The sequence below is a fragment of the Hemitrygon akajei genome, chromosome 10 (assembly GCF_048418815.1).
Source record: "Hemitrygon akajei chromosome 10, sHemAka1.3, whole genome shotgun sequence".
Lineage (NCBI taxonomy): Eukaryota > Metazoa > Chordata > Chondrichthyes > Myliobatiformes > Dasyatidae > Hemitrygon > Hemitrygon akajei.
This window is the reverse complement of record NC_133133.1, coordinates 164,559,235-164,581,405: the sequence shown is the minus strand read 5'-3', so window position 1 is coordinate 164,581,405 and position 22,171 is coordinate 164,559,235. Positions and strand designations below refer to the sequence as shown.

General features: G+C 40.1%; 1 protein-coding gene across 1 annotated transcript in view; it reads right to left on the bottom strand.

Moving 5' to 3' along the window:
• Positions 1–22,171, bottom strand: part of otogl (otogelin-like) — a 165,150-nt gene that overhangs the window by 41,450 nt on the left and 101,529 nt on the right. Inside the window, exons 35-41 of the mRNA XM_073057619.1 lie at positions 16,358–16,475; positions 9,722–9,801; positions 8,152–8,981; positions 3,971–4,064; positions 2,004–2,146; positions 791–814; positions 582–671 (exon numbers count right to left, since the gene is read on the bottom strand). Coding sequence (XP_072913720.1) covers positions 582–671; positions 791–814; positions 2,004–2,146; positions 3,971–4,064; positions 8,152–8,981; positions 9,722–9,801; positions 16,358–16,475 — 1,379 coding nt within the window. The remainder of the gene's footprint in view (positions 1–581; positions 672–790; positions 815–2,003; positions 2,147–3,970; positions 4,065–8,151; positions 8,982–9,721; positions 9,802–16,357; positions 16,476–22,171) is intronic.

Genomic DNA, 22,171 nt, shown 5'->3' with positions numbered 1-22,171 from the left:
TTTCCTCAGCCTTCCTCCTTCCCAAACAACTTCTTAACAAATTTCAATGCCCCGACACTAGAAAGCAGAACTGCCCAATGAATCTATTCAGGACTGGGAATAGTTCCCTGCACCAAATAGATCTGGAAGGCCAATATTTTGGCCAGCTTTTGAGGCAAAAGGAAAATACTAATGCTTCTTGAGTGTAGTTCTGTTTTGTCAAGGGTATCATATTTTATGATTGATTAACTTATGAACCATTTTCCCCAAAGCTGGGAAAGTGAATTTTGTGAAATAAATAAAAACAAAATCATGAAACGATCAGACATCACAAGAATGGCAAAGAAAAGTTAGTTTATTATTTCTATGGGTTATTGTTTCTGGGATGCCATTGAAAAGGCAGCTCATGTGAGCAGCTCAGATGGAAATTGCAACAAATTTCACAACATATGCCAGTGATATTAAACCTGATTCTGATTCATTGTTATCTAGATAATATGTTTGTTTTGCATCTGTAACTTATTAGTAATAACAGTAAATTAATGAAATTAATGCAAAAGTCATCAGCAAAAATACTTAAATTTTGTTAGTTTCACACTCACCAGCCTGTCAAGTCTATCGATGAGAACTCTGTGGTTACGTGAGGTTATGTTCAGCTTTTTAAAGCATAATCCAGAGTTTCCTCCCGGCACCTTAATGGCAAAAACAATGAGATTGGGTGAACAAAATTACAAAAATAAATATCCTACGTTGCTAACAATGTGAAGTGAGCCATATCCAAATTTAGTTAAAATAATTCTCATTTACTTACAGGACGCCTTATAGAATTTGCACTCTGTAAATAATAAAAATTTATTTCAGAAACATTTCAATATCTCAACAATCAGTGAATAGTTTTCATTTTTATATATTATGTTAAAACAATGTCTTAGTAATTAATTTCAAACAAGAATATATAAATTATAAAGAGCAGTAGGTCATATGACATCATAAGACTGCTCTAACATCGAAAAGGATCATGGCTGAACCAATCTATCGCTCAGCTCTACTTTCTTGCCAGCCTTCCATAATCGTTAAGTATCCCTGACCAATATGTTAACAGGTTTCTCCTTTCATGGATGCTGCTTGAACTGTTGAATTCTGGTATTTTCTGCCTTGTTAACCTATGACTCCCCTGTTGATCAGAACTCTCTGTCTTATTGCATGTACTCAATGATTCAGCCTCCACAGTTCTCTGAAATGCAAAATAATTCATGACATTCAGTGTGAAGAAACTCTTCCTTCTCATTTCAATGAATGATTCCTTATTTTGAAAAAAAGGGCTTATCATTCTCGATTCCTCCACAAGGAAAAGCATCTTTTTAGCATCTTCTTATCTAGCCACTTGATTATTTAGCAAAGTATCTCTCTTTGTCCTGAACTACAGTGAATATAGGTCTTTCTAAATTCTAATGAATAAAGGCCCAACCTGGTCAATTTTTCTTCATACAACAATGTCTTCATCCCAAGAAACAATCCAGTGAACTTCCTATGATCTTCCAATGCAAAAATAGCATCTTAGATTCTAGTTCTGTGTAGAATCTTAAATCAGGAGATCAGCTGTGGTCATACCAACCAGTTGTAACAAGATTTCCCTGAGGGTTTTTGCACTCCACCTCCAATCAAAATTGGCTAATTTTCCACTGGACTCCTTCATGATTTGTCGTGTCTGCAAACTTTCTGTATTCCAATACAAGGATTCCTTGTGTACAGCAATATTCTGTAGGCTCTTTCCACAAACAATATTCTGTTCTATTTCTTGGTGATACCCTCACATTTACTCACTTTCTACTCCAAATGCTAAATTTTTGCCCATTCACTTAACAGCTACAAAGATGCATTTGATAACACTAATGATTATCAACATACAATTTTAGGAACTCTGATGATGGTTGCTAATTTAAATTAAAGCATTGTTTTTTTTTATGTAAGTTCTAAATTTCTTTTCCATGTTAGGTTCTAGTTTTACAAAAGTCATTAATTACCTCACGGGTTGGACACTGTTCAACATGGGCAACAATAGTTTCTTGTGGTAACAGAGTCAGTACGTAGGCTGCAGCATCATAAACTCCAACGTCATTGCCGTCGAATGTAATGATGTGTAGGTCAGAGAATACTGAGCAGCGACCTGGCAAGGTAATTTTTAATAAAGTAATTACTTTAAATTTTTAAAAGTTATAAAATAAACAGTACTGTGCAAAAGTCTTAGGCACATATACCATATATAGCTAAGACCATTGCACAGAACTGAAGTAATTTTATGTATTGCGCCATACTGCCGCCACAAAAAAGCTTTCACGACACATATGAGTGATGATAAACCTGGGTCCCTATTGTGGACTGAGAGTGGGAAGGGGAGCACGGAGAGCCGAATCATGGTTGCGAGAAAGGAAAGGGAGAGGGGAGGTTAGCAGGAAGCACCAGAGAGACATTCTGTTATGAACTATAAACCAGTTGTTTGGAAGCAAGTGACCTTGCCTGGTGTCTCAGTGCTGGTGTGTGTCTGCAACCCCGCCCCCCCCAGCATTCTTTCTCTGCCACCTGTCCCACACCCCTCCCGCGAACATCCACCCTTACCATTCCCAACATTTTTGCTCTTGCCAGATTTACAATCTCACTCTTCATGTTAACAATACATTACTGTGCAAAAGTCTTAGGCACCCTAGGACTTCTACTGACTAAGTAGAAGACTATATTTACTGTATGTGCCTAGGACTTTTGCACAGAACTGTAGGATGTAATATTGTATTTGCATGGGACGATTGTAAACATAATTGGGGACCTGTGGTTCACATTTTCCAGGCTAGGAAAGGGATAAATAGGAGAAGGAGATTTATTACATTGGGTCTCTTTTTACACTGTTTTCATGTGGCTTACCAAAATGACACAGTACAGAGGCCCACATCACCCCACCCACAGGAGTTAGCACTACTGCCTCAGCTCAGTATCAGTGACCAGGGTTCAATCATAACTTTGCTGAGTTGAGTTTGTGTCATCTGCCAGGTTTCTGCTGGCTGATCCCACATCCCAACCGAGGTGCTGGTAGATCAACTGGCGACGTGTGTGACTACTTAGTGTAAGTGACTGGTAAAATAATCAAAAAAGAGTTGACGGAAATGTGTGAGAGAACTAGTTGGGAGGTGAAAAGGGAAATGAGGAAAGTGGAGTGGCCTTGCTCTCGTGAGAGACGGTGTGGATTTGATGGGCTAAGTATTCTGTATTGTAATACACAAGGAAATTAGAAAGGCAGTGATGGAGGTAGAGTTCTGGCTTCAGTCAAAGGTGTTGTTAAATGTCTGAAATTCAGGCATTATTAAAATCAAAAATAAATGATAATTAAAATTACTCTTCTTTATAATGGCAAGAGTTAACTTAACGATTCAACACATTAAACCAATGTTAAATTATCATAAATAAAATTAACAGTTTCTCCAATGAAAAACAATGTTCTCTTTGCTGGCTATGCCAGATCTAACCTGATGCAGGGTACAAAAGGGAATTCCATAATGCAGCGCTGGGAATCTCAGCAAGACTGGACTCCACGGATCGTGCAGCGGCAAAACCAACTGACAGCACTGGGACTCAAAGAAACCTACACCTGTACATTTAGAATCAATGACACTACACTCTAATAAACTGAATTAAAACTGGAATAGATCATCAAACCACCACACAAGAACAGTAAGAAGTAATGTCCTAATGATCTGATAGAAGGTCTTCTATCCGAAACATCACCTTCATTTCTCTCTCTCTGCAGATGCTACCCCAGCATTTTCTTTGTTTTATTTCAGATTTCCAGCATCTGCAGATTTTTAGCTTTTCAATTTCAGAAACAAATATACTTGTTTTATATTTGTGCTTTTCCCCCTTTTGCATCCTGGTGTGAGTGATAAGGTTTTCTGTAAAAACATTGCCTAATAAGGAGCAGAAGGCATCCAAAGCCATTACTCACATGGACACTCCCACTGTGGGCAGCACCTATCATTGTTGACTTGGACAGGCATTCCCAAAAATCCACAGCTTGGCTGTGTCACATTAAAAGGACACTGGAAAAAAATAATACAGAATTGTAAAGAAGGTCAGAAGATAAATATAGTGCATTCACTAAGAAGCTTTGGGTAATACTTGGTAAGAAGGCCTCCAAATTGTGACAAATCTGTTACAGTGCTTTGTTGCAAATGCAAATCAGTATTCGACAAATAATCTGACAAACTTTGGCACAAATTGTGGAAATTAATGTAAACATTATAAGAGCTATGTCCATTTAATTAAGAGTTTATTTCATCAAGTGCTGATTTCATCAAACAAAAACTCACAGAAAAAAAACAAATCACTTTAGAGAGAAGAGCATAAAGCAACAACTCCAGGTCCAATCAATTCTAATGTGTACTTCAACTACTTTACGCACTACATTGTAGAATTGGATTGAAAACCGAGTTCTGTGCATCCATTGCCGCATACTGTATGACGATAATGTGGCATACTCCTGCATACACACAAGTACTAATATTGGATGCGCAGAGAGCCCTCAGCCAATACACAATGCATGGATGACATCACTCAAATGATTTTCTACTGCAAAAATGCAACTTGAAAGTGGGGCAGGCTGACTGCAGGGGCAGAACTTAACTAGAGTGTGGTAACATAACCCTACATTAACTGAAAGAGTTTGTTAGAGTTGGAACGCCACTGATAAATTTGCCAGTGAAGGGAATTTCTCCGTGATGGTTCTGTGATCACCTTCTTCAAGGTTAGTGGAATAATACCTTATTGGACATTGGAGATGTGTGGCAAATTCTCTATGTGTGGCAAATTCTCTGCCATCACCCAATCCATGGGCACAGACACCAACCACCTACCACCCACACACTCCTCCATCTGAAAACAAACCTGCATGAAAAGAGACTTCACAATTTAAAGTGCCGATTCCAACATTAGAGCAGGTGGTCACAGAAGCAAGGCAGCACTTGAAATTATTGTGTAGCTTGAAGGTAACCTCACAAACATGACCCAAGAATTACAGTCATAACATCTACATGGCAGCAGCCATGGTATGTATTAGAAAATTATTCAATCACCATTAACACCATGTCCTTATATATTATTTCTCTATGTTAAAAAATTTCGAAAATGGTGAAATAGGTTGAATCCAGAAAGGTAAGATCAGGCCTGCCATCACAGTTCCAAAAATTACAATAATTAAAATAAGACAAGACTGTGGAGAACATTATTAACCTCAGCTTAAATTATACATCTATATTCATGCCAGTCCATATGAAGTTGGCTAAAAAACAAGGTTGGAGTTTTCAGTGGATCATCACAGACTAAAATCTGCATTAAGCTGTTGTTAAACTACCCAATGTTCAGGTCCATTGATCACAAGGCAAATGAGACCCAGATGCTTTCTCTATTAGGCAGCTGATTCTTCTTAACTGAAAATTAATTCTATAAAAGTCTTTAAATGGAAGTAGCCCAAAGACAAAATGAGTCCATCACAAGCTTGTAGATTGTAAAGACAGAGAGGCCAAGAATAAATAGAGAGTATAATGAGCGGCATTGGAAAAGGGAGAAGCTTTCACATGAGTCAACAACATCACAAAAGCTTTGCATTTTAGTTTTCACTAAGGTGTACAATGGAATTATTGACTAAAGGTTTGGTAAGTAATTAGGTAGACATGCTCTATAAAGCCAGCAGAGACATGATGCCAAATAATCACCAATGTTGTAAGAAAAGCGTAAAAAATGTGAAATATGATGCATTGCAAAGATAGCCTATCATTAAGTTTTAACTTTCAAATCAATTACTTTTTCTAATATCATTCTGGTTTGGAGATGGTCTTTTTGTTACTTTAGGTCATTAATTGATCCCCAATGTATTAAATAAATGCATTCTCCACTAGACGAGTTAGACTAGATTTTATGATGAACTTAATGATATATTTTGAGCCAAATCCTAAGAAAATGAATAAGGACTTTATGCCTTCTTAAGGAACTGAATGGTTAGGGGTAACACATGGCAATTTTTTTAATTATTCAAACTATTCAGGCATTATGAATGTTACTTACTTAGCACATCTATCTTTTGGGAAAAAAAGTGACTTTCAGTCTTCCCACTAAAGGCCTCAGACATTTGGTTTCCAGCCAAGACAACTCTGCAAAGTCCTCCTCATTGACATTTGGGGATGTGCTAAAACTAGAATGGCTCTTCTACTGACTAATTATGCAAATTCCAGATTGCACAATTATACCCATCAGCAAAAACCTACATTACATCCTCACCTTTCTGGGCATGTCCCCCTCACTAAGAGCACAATCCACCGGTGGGAGCAGTACAGTCGTCAGGGGAGCCAGGAAGTCTATCTTGTCAACACCGCATCTTGTGAAAGACTTGGGGCATCAGGTCAAAGTGGGGATAAAGGAATCTGCTCTTTTGACTGTCTACTAGTTTCTTCCATTGATATGTTAGTGCTCCTTCATGTTGACCACTACTTCAAGCCTGATCCTTAGGTTGCGGGATCACTAATATAATCAGCTTGAAGACATCAATGACCATCGCTAAGTAAACCTCGGTAGTGCCTCTAGTGACCAAGATAACTGCGACTTGAAGGGCATAGCTGTCAGAGAGGGATTGTGATTGCTGGTTAAAATTCTGGAGCACCCTACCTAACCAGAATACTTACCCCACAGAGACTGCAGCTAGTGAAGGAGATGGGAACGGTGATCTTATGGGTGGTATCCACAGTTCATTAACTAACAATGTTAATTTGCCTGCCTAAGTATATAAGTAGGTATATGATTTGCAACTATCCAAGCTACTCTGCCAGAAGTCCTCAAACTGGAGTCCAGGGACCCTTGCTTAATGGTATTGGTCCATAGAATAAAGATGGTTGTGAACACCTGCTTCTACACACTGGTTGGGCATTTATTTTCAGGAAGTATAAAACTGGCAGGAAAATATCCTCTTGTTCAGAAACTTCAGTGATGTTGAATGATAGTAACTTGGCCTGCTCTTAATTGACAAACTAAAAGCTTAGTACTAGAGAACTGATTGGGAGGAGTAATTATCAGCAGAATAGGGATAATGAGAACAATATCAAGTATTGAGGTTTGAAGATCTATGAATCTACCCTTGAATGTGATGGTGCAGGTAGATAACATGGTGAAGAAGGCATATGGGATGTTGGTCTTCATTAGTCAGGGTGTTGGATACAAGAACAGGGACAGCGTGCTCCAACTTCATGAAATATTGGTGAGATTTCAGCTGGAGTACTGTGAATTTCTGTTCACCGCACTATAGGAAAAATATCCTGGAGAGGGTGCAGAGGAGATTTAGAGGGTAGACTGCAGAAAACCCAGCTCCAAATGAGAGGTAGATTTTAGTAAAAGGATATTGATTTAGAGTAATGGGTGCAAGATCTAAAGGTAACTTTTCACACAGAGTGAAATGGAATGCATTGCCTGAGAGAATGGTAGAAAAAGCGTGGCTAACAGTATTTAAGAAGAAGTGGCTAGATGAGCACTTGAATCGCCTAGACATAGAAAGTGATGGGCCTTGTGCTGGAAGCTGAGATTAATTACAGATGGTTCCCTCTGGTGGGTGAGGAGGTGAAGGACTGAATCCCAGCTTCCGTGCTGTAGGATTCTATGATTCCATGATGGAAATATCTATTGTTCTTCTGAAGGCAACATATCAAACAGTAAAACATACTAATACAGGTCCTCCACAGGTTATGAACCCCTGACTTGGGTACAGCATATACATACTGTACAAACAAGCATTTGGAAGGCTGGCTTGATGGATATGTTGGATGCTGCAAGGCTGTCAGAATCTTCTGCCAAGTCAGAACTCATCTAGTGGTAATATCATAAGGTTTGAGTTAATTTTCCTAATTTAGCTATTCCCTACCCTTGGTTTGCCAGACAGCAGATCTTCCAATGTGCAAACTCTTTGGGTTATGAATACTTCTTAGGAACAGAATCCTGAAGTAACCTGGGGAGAACCTATATGAGTCAATATAAAAAATTCTGAGTTTATTCAAATTTCCAACAAGCACTTAAAGGATTCTAGCACTTTTTTTAGGTTTTTGTTTTACAGGTTTTGTTCAAGGAAAAGAAAGCTTAATGTGCCCGTACTGTGCAAGGTGCTGGAGTCACTGATGGTGGTGCAGTTTGAGAATAAGAGGGTATTGTTGAGATACCAAAGGTAATTGCAGCTTCTGGCTGAGAACGAGATGGAGCTGCAGAAATAGGTGCTGTTGGAGTAGATGGAGAAGCCGGTGATGCAGTGGACAATTCCAAGGTGGCTTTCTCCTGGACACTCGGAGAGGAAGCTGGAACTGGAGAAGTCGGTGTGGTTTCATGGATGACAGGGATTTCTGGAGTGAGGGTAGTTGCCTTGCTTGCGGTAACTGGTGCTGCAGGCTGGCTGCTAATCGCCTCTGTTGTGATTTCAGCCTTCTCCACTTTTGTCTGTCCACTCAACGTTGTACTTTCACTGGGTGTACTATACTGAGTCTTTATAACTTCTGGCTGAACAGTAGTTTCTGCAGCACGTGTTGAGGAAGTTACCACTTCAGACCTGTTGCTAGTTGGAAAAGCAGTGCTTATGGAAGGCAGCACCTTCTCAGTAGGTGAAATGGGGGTTCGAAGTGGACCTGGAATCACTGTTGTCCCATTCATTGCACTAGTCCTCCCAACAGATGGTAGACTGGCCTTTGTAGAACTTAAGGTTGGAAGTTCCGTGGATGAAAAAGATGTTGTGTAAGCTGATGTAGAGGTAGTTACCACGGGTTTTGAGGGAACTGTTGTCATTGTTGAACGAGATGTTGATGGGCCAGTAATGGAAGTCGTTAACTGTCTTACTGTTAGAGTCATTGGTATGGTAGATGATCTGGACACTGCCTCAGTTCTTGTAGATGTTGTTGGTGTTAGATAAGGTAAATCTGTTGCAGTTACCTTGATACCTGTTAGAAAATAAACAATTAATATATCTTCCATTGTTACAAGTATCCATAAACTTTATTGCTTTCTTTGAATTTTCCATTATTTCCCCACTTTTATTGTAAGAAAAGGAATCTTACACAGTTGGTATTTTTCAGTTATGAATTATGGATCTAGAGTAGGGTTCCCAACTTTTTTTTTGCCATGGACCCCAACCATTAACCGAAGGGCCCATGGACCCTAATTTGGGAACCTCTGATCTAGAGACGTACCTCTTTACGATGTCTTTAGCTCTAAACTATTTTAATTTTTGTAAGGCATTAATTAATTTAACTATATAAAGTATTATAAGAACTGTATTGTTTTAATTTAGTTGCATTATAGTTGATATTTCTACAATAATATGCCAATGATCTGAGTTACCAATGCTCAATAAAATAAATAAAGACCTGCATTTATATAGCAACTTCCACATTCTTTTCAGACCCCAAAGCAGTTCAAAGTCAATGAAGTACTTTGGTACGGTGGTTGTGTAGTTGTAAAATGGGATTACGTACAGTGTTCACACTAACAGCAATACAGTACAATGATTATATAGGTCACCTGTTCCAGTAATGTTGGTTGAGTGATAAGCATGAACGAGGAAACAAAGAAATATTTTCAAAGGCAAACAAAGATTTTCATTGCAACTTTTACCTCTCACCTTAATGAATAATAACCAAAGAAATGGAATACAAGGAATTCAATAAACTGAGACACTCACAGTCCACTGGATGAACACATCTGAGTGTGACTTCATCAAACAGCATGTCCTTTGGGCAATGTGCCATACATCCCTCCACCCTGTGTGATCAAAAAATATATATATAATGGTTTATTTCTTCTTCTTTGAGAATGATGACACAAGAAAATGGAAGCCAGAGTAGTCCAGTCAGCCTGCTCTGCCACTCCACATGACTATGGCTGATAAGCATCAGGCTTCACACCTCTTTAGCGCCTGTCCTCTCTAACCCCCAAGTCCATGATCTTTCAAAAACAATTCCTCCACCTATTTAAGCAACTCCAATAATCTCAGCTCCACAGACCTCTGAGATGAGGAATTCCAGAGACTTGCCACGCACTATAAAAAGAAATTCCCACACATTTCAGTTTTAAAAGACCAACCCCCTCATACTGTCTTCATGACCCCTCATTCAAGATTTTCCTACCAGTAGAAATGCCTCGGCATCTAACTTGCCATGTCCTTTTAGAATCTCATATACTTCAAAGAACCCCCTCTCTCATCTATCTAAACTTTGACCAAGGAGTCCACTATCTCTGCCACTTTGTTTAAACCCCTTGGGGTGCAGATAATTGGACAAGATCTTTGTACTCCCTCTGCTCTTCTCTTTAATCTCTCTGGACCTTCCAATGGCAGATTAGGTGGTTAAGCTGCTAATATGCTGCAGCCATTTGGCAATCACTGAAAGGAGGGAAAAGCCTGATGGACAGTGTTTTCTTCCACTTCCCTTCAGGAGCAGTTGGGCAGTTCAACATTTCCCTACAATAATAATCTGAGGTCCATAGCTCCCAATCATAACCCACATGTCACTGAACCATTCTACCCAGGGTGCTCCAAGAAGCCAGCTAATCCACCACCTTCAGAATTAAGACTTGCTCCTCTGTAAGGTGAAATGGTAAGTTTTATGTAAATAGGTGTAAGAAAATACAGTTATTAATCTAAAATAAAAGCAAAATATAAACAAGATACTTGGCAGCATTTGAGGAGTGAGAAACAGATAACATTGACCCGAATTTTGTTTCTCTTTCCACTGATGGAGTCGCTAGTTATTTCTATCATTATCTACAACTATTTCACGTTGCAAAATTTTTCTTCTAGATATATAAACTTTTCCCTTACCATCCTAACAGATAGTTATAAATGACTATGTATTTAAACATTTTACATAAAATCTTAGCTACTTCTTAAATATAAAGCTCCATTTGGTACCATATATAACACATATGTATATGATGTGCATGTAATGGTATGGTACTTGCTGCCTATAATGCCACTGGCATTCAGAGCAGCAATGAAGGTATAGTCTGTCTGTATAGAAAGATTCTTCATTGCTGTTTTTGTAACAATTGTTTCTTGACCAGGCAGGGTAGTTAGCCCTGAGCTGAACCCCTGAACCTGAAGGACCGGAGGGACTGCCCTACCCTTTGACCTGTTTGGTATGGGTGACCGTACCAAGCGCCAAAGCACAAGGTCTGACTCCAGCGAACATAGTTCTCCGGGTCACTGAGGCACACAAGCTTCCAAATCCCACGACAAAGTTGTGGTTCTCTTGGAGGTAGTGGTGTGGTACCCCTACATTACTACATACACATCTTCTAGCGGCACTTTATGGACATAATATCAGTCTATGTATATAAGACTTGTACATTGTGTTTTATAGGATTGCTTTTATATTTATATTTATTGTGATTTTATGATTATTGTGGTTTTTTTATGCTTCATCAAATCCAGGGTACCGATCATTTCATTCTCCGTTACACTGGTGTTCTGAAGAATGGCAATAAACAATCTTGAAATGTTCGAAATGACAATGCTGCAGAATGTGCCATCTGGTGGTGAGGTGACAAATTACATGTCAGCTTTGATAGTCTTTCTGGGACGAAAATAGCTTGTTTCCCCTCCAGCTCTGCTAGTTCTGAGGCGAGTGCAGAGTCTTACGTGGGATTCGTCGGCTCTACTGCAGGTTGGCAAGTGATATCTGATGAGGTGGATGCTTTTTTTTTGGCATGTTGTCCACTCCTCCTGCTGTGTGCAGTTGGCCTCCAAGTGCCCCCACTCTAGACTCGAGGATCTCATTACCTTCTTGGATTCTTCTCTATTTTGAGCTATCACAGACTAGGGATTCCAAGGAAATGGAACGGATGTTACTCGTTCTTCAAGCAGGCATTGAATACATCGTTTATCTTCTGTCCTGAAAATCTCTGTCCATGATGGGGCTCGGGTAGTGCTGGATTTGGATGTCAGGTACATGGATGGTATACCCCTATCTACCTGACGTTCTTCATGGGTGGTCTACAAGGATGTTGCCGGGTCTGGAGGAGCTGAGTTACAAGGAAAGACTGAATAGGTCAGCACTTTATTCCCTGGAAGGTAGAATAAAGCCCATTGCTTTGTCTGCTTCCACTTTCAGACTGGTAGACTACAGAATGCCTGTTTGAATTGTTCAGAATATTAATTGGGCCATAGTTAAAGATGTTTCTCTGGCTGTGGGACAGGAAAGGAATGGAGGGTTATGGGCTGAGTGCAGGTCGGTGGGACTAGGTGAGAGTAAGCGTTCAGCACAGACTAGAAGGGCCGAGATGGCCTGTTTCCGTGCTGTAACGATATGGTTTATATGGTTCCCCGCCACGTTCCTGTTCACTGGTTTGTAAATTGTAGTTATTTCTGGGCAGCAATGTTGTGCACATCTCTGAAGCACATGTGATGGCAGGAATCACAGCTTCTCAGTAGAACGAGTTTGCTGTTAGGATTGACGTTTTCTTCTTTGAACAAGATTTCCGTCGCTCAGCTGAAACTGTGCTGGCACACTGGAGGCAGTGCAGCAATTTCTCATGGGTGCCTCCTAAGGGCAGCTTGGTACGCGTTGTTTGCCTCTTTGATGCTGATTATGAAGCATCACTGTTGCCTGTGAGCTTTGCACCAAACAGTCTTCATCTTCAAATGTTATTTTCTTCAATTAACCAGAGGTTGTGCTGGTATGTGATGGTTATATTCACCATTACCTTCAACGTCCGCCTTTGCCAAGGGCTGCTTACCAATATATGCAAGTACACATTTCACTGAAAGTTGTGCCACAGGTAGACAGGATGGTGCAGAAGGTATTTGGCATTCTTGCCGTTCTTGGTCAGGCATTGAAAACAAGAGTTGGAACGTCATGTAACATTAGTAAAGTTACATCTAGAGTATTACACGCATTTCTGGTCTTCTAGCTACAGGAAGACTATCAAGCTTGGAAAGGGTGTTGAAAAGGTTTACAACTATGGTGTTGGGACAGGACACCCTGAGACTGGATATATTGGGATATTGGGACTGTTTTCCCTGGAGCCTAGGAGGCCGGGGGGGGGGGGGGGGTGACCTTTTAGAGGATTATGAAATCATGAGCAGGGGGCATAGATAAGGTGGATGGTCATAGCCTATTTCCCAGGGTAGGGGTTTTTAAAACTGCAGGGAATAGGCTTAATATGAGAGGAGAAAGATTAAAGGGACACAGTCAGTAGTGGGTATATGGTCACTTGCTGCCAGAGGAAGTGGTAGAAGTGGGTATAATTACAATACCTAATGGACATTTGACAAGCATATGGATAAGGAAGGTTTCAAGGTATATGGACCAAATGCATGCAAGTGGCACTAGCTCAAGAGGACACCTTGAATGGTAATGGATGAGTTGGACAGAAGGGTTTGCTCCAATCACAAACCAGAGAAAATCACACACACAAAATCCTGGAGGAACTCAGCAGACCAGGCAGCATCTACAGGAAAAAAGTACAGTTGATGTTTCAGGCCGAGACCAACCCTTTGGCAGGACTCTTCACCCTGCTGTATACAATGGGTGTTCACAACTTTCAGACTCTTTACTGTCAGTGGGCAAGGTGGAGAGGGGTAGACTGTTCAATGATATCTATCATGCACGCATTGAAAGTAAGGCCTATTATTCCCCTTTCAACAAGTCAACGATGGCTTGGAATTCCATCTCTAAGCATGCACAAAACCAGGCATCACTGCACAGTTCAGCTTCAAATGGAATTGCTGTGCATTTAATATCTTAGTTATATTTGAGTAATCTTCTGTGTATATGTGCATACGTATAGATTAAGCATTCTTGTTTATTTAAATAATTACAGATTATATATTAAAAACATTAATTGCATACATCATCACGTTACAACATGATACATGCACACCTCGCTTAAAGTAAAGGCGAAGTTAGGTCCTCATTCTTGGACACTCGGTCTTTCGTTGAATTAGTTTTATGTTTTGAACTTACAAGACATAACAGGAATGACTCATCCAAAATGCTTGTGCAAGTTTCAAAAGGAAGAGCCAACTTTACACAACTTCCAGACAGTTATCTCTGGGAATGAAGTGCAGGTTAAACGGCCTGCTTAAATTCTACTTCATTTTCAGATACTCTGCACTACAAAAGAAAAAGAGAGGTTGAGGAATTCGAGGACTCATTTGAAAGTTGGAGATGGGGAGATGGTTTTCAAGACTGTAACAACTGTAGACAGGAGTATGGGGACTGTTCATATTTAGAACAGATTGGCAAGGAAAGTAGGTACTTCATGAAATGATGGAATTATTTAAAATGTCAATGAGAATTAAAATCTCAGCAGAATCTTTTTAGAATGTGTCACAGGACCAGCAAACTGATCTCGGTGATCAAATGGACTCAACGAGAGCTGGTGGAAGCTGGCTTGAAAAAAAAACCCCATGGCATGAGGGCCAGGTAACATGGAATTGTAGTGAGCCAGAGCAGATTTTAAGGTAGAAATGCAGACACAAAAACAAGAAAAGAGTGACACAAAGTTGGAATGAGGGATGGAAGGCGACAGTTTAGGTGAGTGGCTTGGGAGAGAAGTGGGAGTTGGCATATCTGCTGAATTGGATACAGAAGCGATGATTGTGAGAGAGGCTTGCAGGGACTGAGACAAGTCATGGGAATAAAGGAAGTGGTGGGTCCAGGAGGTTTTTATCAACAGGGCAAATTGTAAGTGTATGATTCAGCAAATGTCTCAGTATTCTAATGATGAGATGAGCAATGTTTAGATTTTGAAGCAATTTTATACATAAATAATTATGGGTAAATTAAATAGAACATAGAATAGTACAGCACATTACAGGCCCTTCAGCCCACAATGTTGTGCCGACCCTCAAACCCTGCCTCACATATAACCCCCCACCTTAAATTCCTCCATATACTTGTCTAGTAGTCTCTTGAACTTCACTAGTGTATCTGCCTCCACCACTGACTCAGGCAGTGCATTTCACGCACCAACCACTCTCTGAGTGAAATACCTTCCTCTAATATCCCCCTTGAACTTCCCTCCCCTTACCTTAAAGCCATGTACTGAGCAGTGGTGCCCTGGGGAAGAGGCGCTGGCTGTCCACTCTGTCTATTCCTCTTAATATCTTGTACACCTCTATCATGTCTCCTCCTATCCTCCTTCTCTCCAAAGAGTAAAGCCCTAACTCCCTCAATCTCTGATCATAATCCATACTCTCTAAACCAGGCAGCATCCTGGTAAATCTCCTCTGTACCCTTTCCAATGCTTCCACATCCTTCCTATAGTGAGGCAACCAGAACTGGACACAGTACTCCAAGTGTGGCCTAACTAGAGTTTTATAGAGCTGCATCATTACATCGCGTCTCTTAAACTCTATCTCTCGACTTATGAAAGCTCACACTCCGTAAGCTTTCTTAACTACCCTATCTACCTGTGAGGCAACTTTCAGGGATCCGTGGACATGTACCCCCAGATCACTCTGCTCCTCCACACTACCAAGTATCCTGCCATTTACTTTGTACTCTGCCTTGGAGTTTGTCCTTCCAAACTGTACCACCTCACACTTCTCCGGGTTGAACTCCATCTACCACTGCTCAGCCCACTTCTGCATCCTATCAATGTCTCTCTGCAATCTTTGACAATCCTCTACACTATCTACAACACCACCAATCTTTGTGTCGTCTGCAAACTTGCCAACCCACCCTTCTACCCCCACATCCAGGTCGTTAATAAAAATCACGAAAAGTAGAGGTCCCAGAACAGATCCTTGTGGGACACCACTAGTCACAACCCTCCAATCTGAATGTACTCCCTCCACCACAACCCTCTGCCTTCTGCAGGCAAGCCAATTCTGAATCCACCTGGCCAAACTTCCCTGGATCCCATGCCTTCTGACTTTCTGAATAAGCCTACCGTGTGGAACCTTGTCAAATGCCTTACTAAAATCCATGTAGATCACATCCACTGCACTACCCTCATCTATAAATTACATACAACATTCGCTCTAACTTTCTTACAGCTGCATGGACCTGCCATTGCTCTGAGGAGGAAATTTTTACATGAACTGAAAATTCCAGCTGGGCTGCAACAAAGCCTGCATGCGTGGGAGCATTTCCATTACTGTGCGGCCGTGCGCATCACAGCTTAAACGGAATACACATAATCAGTAAGGAGGGTGGGAATGGGTTAAACTTTCAACCTGTTACAGAAATCTCCATTTTCACCAAGCATTCAGTAACCATTAAGTATTGTAAATGTTACATATTAGATACAATGTAGCAAATGGAAAAAGTAAATCCTGTGCTCTCCAAGTTGAGTAAAACATTACACTTACGGTGATAAAAACTTGCAGGATATTGCATGAGGGTCACTGCATGTCTTGATGCAAGGACTGGCGCATGCTACATATCGAAATTCACACATGGTTCTGTATGGTATAACCTCGCTGCTTTCTGAAAGAAAATTTGTTATATTAATAGTGGCCTGTTCCCTATGTTTAACACCACCATACCCCCCTCCCAGAAAAAAAGAACAACAAAATACCTAATTCCTACACAAAGCAAATCAAATTATTGTGCTCTGGGAGAAAAAGTCCTCTCCTATCGTGTTGTTTTTACTAGTTGCAAAACCACCATTACAAAGAATCACTAGGAACTCCCCAGGGAAATCTTTCTAAAGCGAGCAAAGTTATTGATGGAATGAGGGGGAAAAAATTCCTCAGTACACAGTATTATCAATTCTGTGCTAAAAGAGCAACAAGCTGATTTGCATGAAAAGCTGTTGTGGCTTAAATGGAAAGGAACCAGTACAATGATATCACTCATTACATTTCTCATAATCCTGTCCTTAATGAAATCACCATCCAGAAAGATACCAAGGCCCACATCGATGGAAAATGTGGAGTCCACAAAGTGAGCTGTTCCTAGACAAGGCCTCCTACACTTTAGAGGATTCTAGGCAATAGACATGCTATAAAGAGGACCAGTTGTTACAGATCTTTAATATTGTAGCCAGCAGACTAGCTTCTGTCCGAACCCTGCATAAAGTCTTATTCTTCCCTAAAATATACCCCAAATTTCTCCATTCTAATGTAATTCCCATCATGTTTATATCATTTTGATCCTCAATACTTTTTGAACTGGATAGTTTCAGTCAACAGAAAGTTTAATGAAAGCTAAGGCATGCAGTTGGTATATCCCAATGTAACTTTCCAAAGATTGGTACTGTAGATACTTTAGGAATAGACTAGGAAGCCTAATGTATAGTTTTAAATATGTATAAGCATGAAACATTTGTGGATTGACTGATTCTGTATTCAATACCCAGAATTAAATAATTAATCGAATCTTTAAAACATTCAAAAATTCATCTCTCCACTTGATTTGTAGTACAGGAAGACAAACCTACTTAATACTTGACTACAGAGAACTCAGTATCATTTTGGAAAGCAATATACAAGTTACTTTGCCATCCTGAGCATCAATGCACTCTTAAACAACTACTCAAAATTCTTAGCTTAAACATTAAACTTATTTTCTTTTATTTTTAATTTTCACATGTATGATTAAGAATAGAAAAAGAATTGTACTTCTGTATAAAAGTATAATTTTTATTTTTATGTGATTTTTAAAAAATATTTTTGGAGTGACCACAACTTTATTATCACGTTTTGCTTGTTTGAATTGAACTGTAGATTTCTCCAATAGAGTTGCTCTGTGCCCAGCTGCTGTGTGTACTCCTGCTTCTACCAGTACCTTAGCCCTCTCATTAGTCACATAATCAACGTGCAATGGTCTATGTGGTGACTTCTGTAAGATTCAGAAGCAATAAGAATGAAAACAAATAGAAAAAATTTCACATTCAATATGCAATGGGTGATCTAACCTGGACCCACAGCAGCAACTCACTAATCAAGAAGGCACAGCAGCATCTACACTTTCTGAGGAGACTGAGGTGTGCACGTCTCCCTGCCCCCGTTCTAACGGCTGTCTATAGGAGCACCATCGAGTGTCCTGTCTGGCCGCATCATTGTGTGGTAGGGAAGCTGGAAGGCATTGGGCCACAAAACCCTGCAGAAGATGGTAAAATTGTGACATTTATCCGGAGCAATGCAGACAAAGGCCAGAGCATTGTTAAGGACTCCTACTACCCATCCCACAATCTCTTTGACTCACTACTGTCAGTAAGGAGGTAAAGGAGCATCAGGACTAGGACTGCCAGACTGGGTAACAACTTCTTTCCTCAGGCTGTGAGACTAATGAATACCCTGCCACCACTGAGGTCTCGTCACTAGGACAGCGACCTGTTTACTGTTTACCCCTAATGCGTACTACATGCAATTTGATAACAGTGGGTTCCAATTAATTGAGACACATGAGGACCAGTACATTTTGGTCAAATTAAACTGCTGTCCCAATTAGCCGAAGTTTCACGTAAGTATTCAAGATGATGCCAGCGAATAACAATTCCTCAGGTGACATCTTTCAGACTGCAAATCTCTCCAATTATTTCACTTTTTCTGTCTTCTACTTGGTCTTTTTGTCTTGTACGTGTTATGGAAACAGTGAAGTACAGTTTAGAACTCAGTTGAAGGATCCAGCACTATGCTGTGTCCAGAGAGCTGCCCCATGAAGATCAGAGACGGGGAGCCAAAAAGGACCGAGAACACAAGCTGACTCATGGAGAAGACCAGAGACGAGGCGCGGGATCATGAACAACGTCATCTTGAAGCGGTGAGTAAGATTGAAGCGTGGAGGTGAATATGGTGCCCAACATTGGCGCCCAACAGAGATAGTCAGCAGCCAGATCGGTGTGTTTGGCCCTGGGTCGGTGGCATTAGGACCTGGTTCAGCAGTCACTCTTTTTGTAAGGACCGAGTTCCTGCAGCTGCTCTCCTCATATGCAGGCAAAAAGATGTTTCTGATACTTACAGATTTACTGTAGGTGATGTATCGATTTCCTTCAGTTTTTTGATGTTTTCTCTCTTGTGTCTGATTGGTGGGTGGATGATCTGTTAATGTTTTTGTGTGTAAGAGGGGTTTGGTATTACTCTGTTCTGCGAGTGAGGGGGTCGGGGACTGTTATTGTCGCTGTTCTTTTCTGCGAGTGAGGGGGTCGGGGACTGTTATTGTCGCTGTTCTTTTCTGCGAGTGAGGGGGTCTGGGACTGTTATTGTCGCTTTTTTTGCTGCGGGGAGGGGGGATTTTGAAGTCTGTGAGTTTTGTTTCTTTTCTTTTTCATGCTGGGGGGGGGAGTTGATGTCTTTTCTTTCATCAAAAACCATGGTTTTTCGGTACCTATCTGGAGTAGACAAATATCGGTAGTATTGTACATGCATACTTTGATAATAAAATGAATCCTTTGAACCCTTTGGAAGGTATAAAAAAGACAAACTACCATTTACCTAAGTAGCAAACTATGTATTTAAATAAAATGCAGAACAAATTCCAACACTGCCTATGTAGTAACAGTTCTATAAAACAGTGTATTAGTTCCTAATTGTTATCGATGGAAGAATTTATCCAGTGTACGCTGCTATACACGTAGGGAGGGAGGAGAAACACCTCTGGTGGAGGGGCTTGTCGTGTTCGTTCTAGGACTCCTCACTCGCCTTTGGGTACCACTGGACACTCAGATCCCACCTTGGCTGCAAGTACCTGTTTGCATGTGACAGCGGCTACTCCCTGGTACACCCCTTTGTCAGGTGGACTAAACCAGGAGATGGTACCAGTGGGCCTCATACCCCAGTGAAACAGGGACTTCCCTGTCCTAGCATTTGAAGTCAGCTCCAGAGGACTAGGATGAGATCAACAGTGAGATCCAACGGCCAAGAAGGTGGTCCTGCAATGCTTCGTGGAGAGTGAAGGCCGTGAGAAAGCACAGAAGTGTTATCAGTGTCCATTACAACCAAGAGAAATCCCAGCGTGTAATGAGACCCAGACTTCGGAGGTCAAAGGAATGGAACTGTCCCATTGCAATGGTTTTTCCACATTAAAAGCTCTCCCATTCAGTTTTCACTGCCATCATCAATAGGAGGAGTAACTACCACACACTGCTGTGTTCTTTTCATTGACTGTAAATTAACAAAATTAGCATACACCGAGTGTAAAAATAGTCTGTCTTCATACAACGCTTTCAACTATTGCAAATTCCAAATCTTCATTTTCATTGTAATATTCAAGATAACTACCGATACCTTCAAATTCTTTGTAGCTTCTAACTTGAAGTAGTGAAATAATTTCATTTTCACTCCTGGTTGTTACTGACATCTTCAAGCCTAAATGCTTGAAACTGCAGTGAGCAAAACAATTCTAAATTGTCTGACTGCTTATTTCTCGCCCACAATCAGTAACAAAAATCTCTGCTTTTTGAACACAAATACACGCAATTAATGCTATTCAAAAACTGCTCACTCTAAGCACCTGTGGTGTCTAACAGCCACACAAACTCACGCAACTGCTGCTAGTTAGAAGCAGTTTGCCATTAGTCTTCTATCCCAACTAAATGGCACAGTGTCCTAAGTAAATGAGTGGAATCCCAGATGTTTTCTCAATTAGTATTTTGTTCTTTAAGAGTTGTTCCAAATAAGCAGCTGTCCCAGTTAACGTGAATCCACTATATATTCTGTTAACTGCTTTATAGTAATATTTTGTTTTGGGGTGCATTGTGGTCTGGAGGAATTCGGTTGTATATATGTACAGTCAGATGACAATAAACTTGAACTTGATTTTTCATAGTGTGTGGGAATGTTGCTGCCTTTCCAAAATATTAGTGACCCACAAATGAAAGAAGGTTAAAGAATCTGAATGAGTCCACATTCATTACTTGAAACTGTCTGTAAACGGCCAGAGGAGCATTTTTAATAGCATTACTACAAAGGCAAGCAAAGGGGCAGGAGCAGATGTCACTTGATAACAGAGCCTGCCTTGAGGCTTCTTATAGTTGTTACAGTGTACAAGAGTTCATGTGGAATCTAGGAAACTAACAAATGGTTTGTATTAACTAAGAGCTAAAGCTTCTAAACAATAGGATAACAGTGCAAACAAAAAAAAGTTGAAATGTTCTTTATTTTAAAATGTTTTAATAAGTTTAGATATCAAATTGTAAAATACCAACTTACCGGAGAGTCAAACTATAACTCTGAATAATATATTTGAAAAAGTGTACTTCCCACTTAAATAGGAAACGTAACCTTGCACAGTGAAGTAAAAACCGATGCATAAAGCATCCACAAAATGTGATTTTATAGTAATATTGCTATATAAATATGAACTTCCAGAAACAGACGCACTGAAATATTTTCCTTATCCTTCTATGTAGACAGCTGTGGTAGTTAGAAGATATGGTTACAGGCAACTTCCGTGAACAGCACAACCTTTTCCCCTTTAGAGTATAAACTGACTCTTTATATGCAGAGGGTCATGGGTAAAAAGCAAGGGCTAAATCTATGCAGCAAAACAGCCTTGAAGAGAGCATTGTTCAGAGAGCAATGCTGAGTAGTGTTAGTTTCAGCAATATATCCCCGACTTGCAAGGCTACTCCTTTTACATTTCAGTGCTTCAGGATTATTCAATTGCTTTTGTACCATAGAAAATACATGGTCTAATGAAAGATCCAACCGCAAGAAAGCAAAGGGCTCAGTCTTGTACTTTATATGGCCATATCTATTTGCCATATGTGAATCCAGCAGTTATTTTATAACATCTATTATACAGCAAGTGGAACTAAGTGGTATTCATAAAAAGATTGGGAAAAAAAGGACTTGGGTAATGATGTCTGCATGCACTTGTTTCCCACAGGGATGGAATGTAAAAGTAACTTGAAGAGATCAAAACTGACAAGAACACTAAAAATTCATATTAATTGAGACATCTTGAGTACAATTTTGTTTTTCTTCCGATAAATGACAATTAAAATAAATGTATAAGATGATAAGATATAGGAGCAGAATTAGGCCATTTGGCCCATCGAGTCTGCTCCGCCATTTCATCATGGCTGATCCACTTTCCCTCTTAGCCCCATTGCCCTCTTTTCAAATCATTTCTATTCACCATTTCCATTGAACAGAATGATAAGAATGTCTAAAGCATCCAACACCAAGAAAGGGAAATATCATGATGTGGAATTCTACCCTAACGAGAAGTTAAAG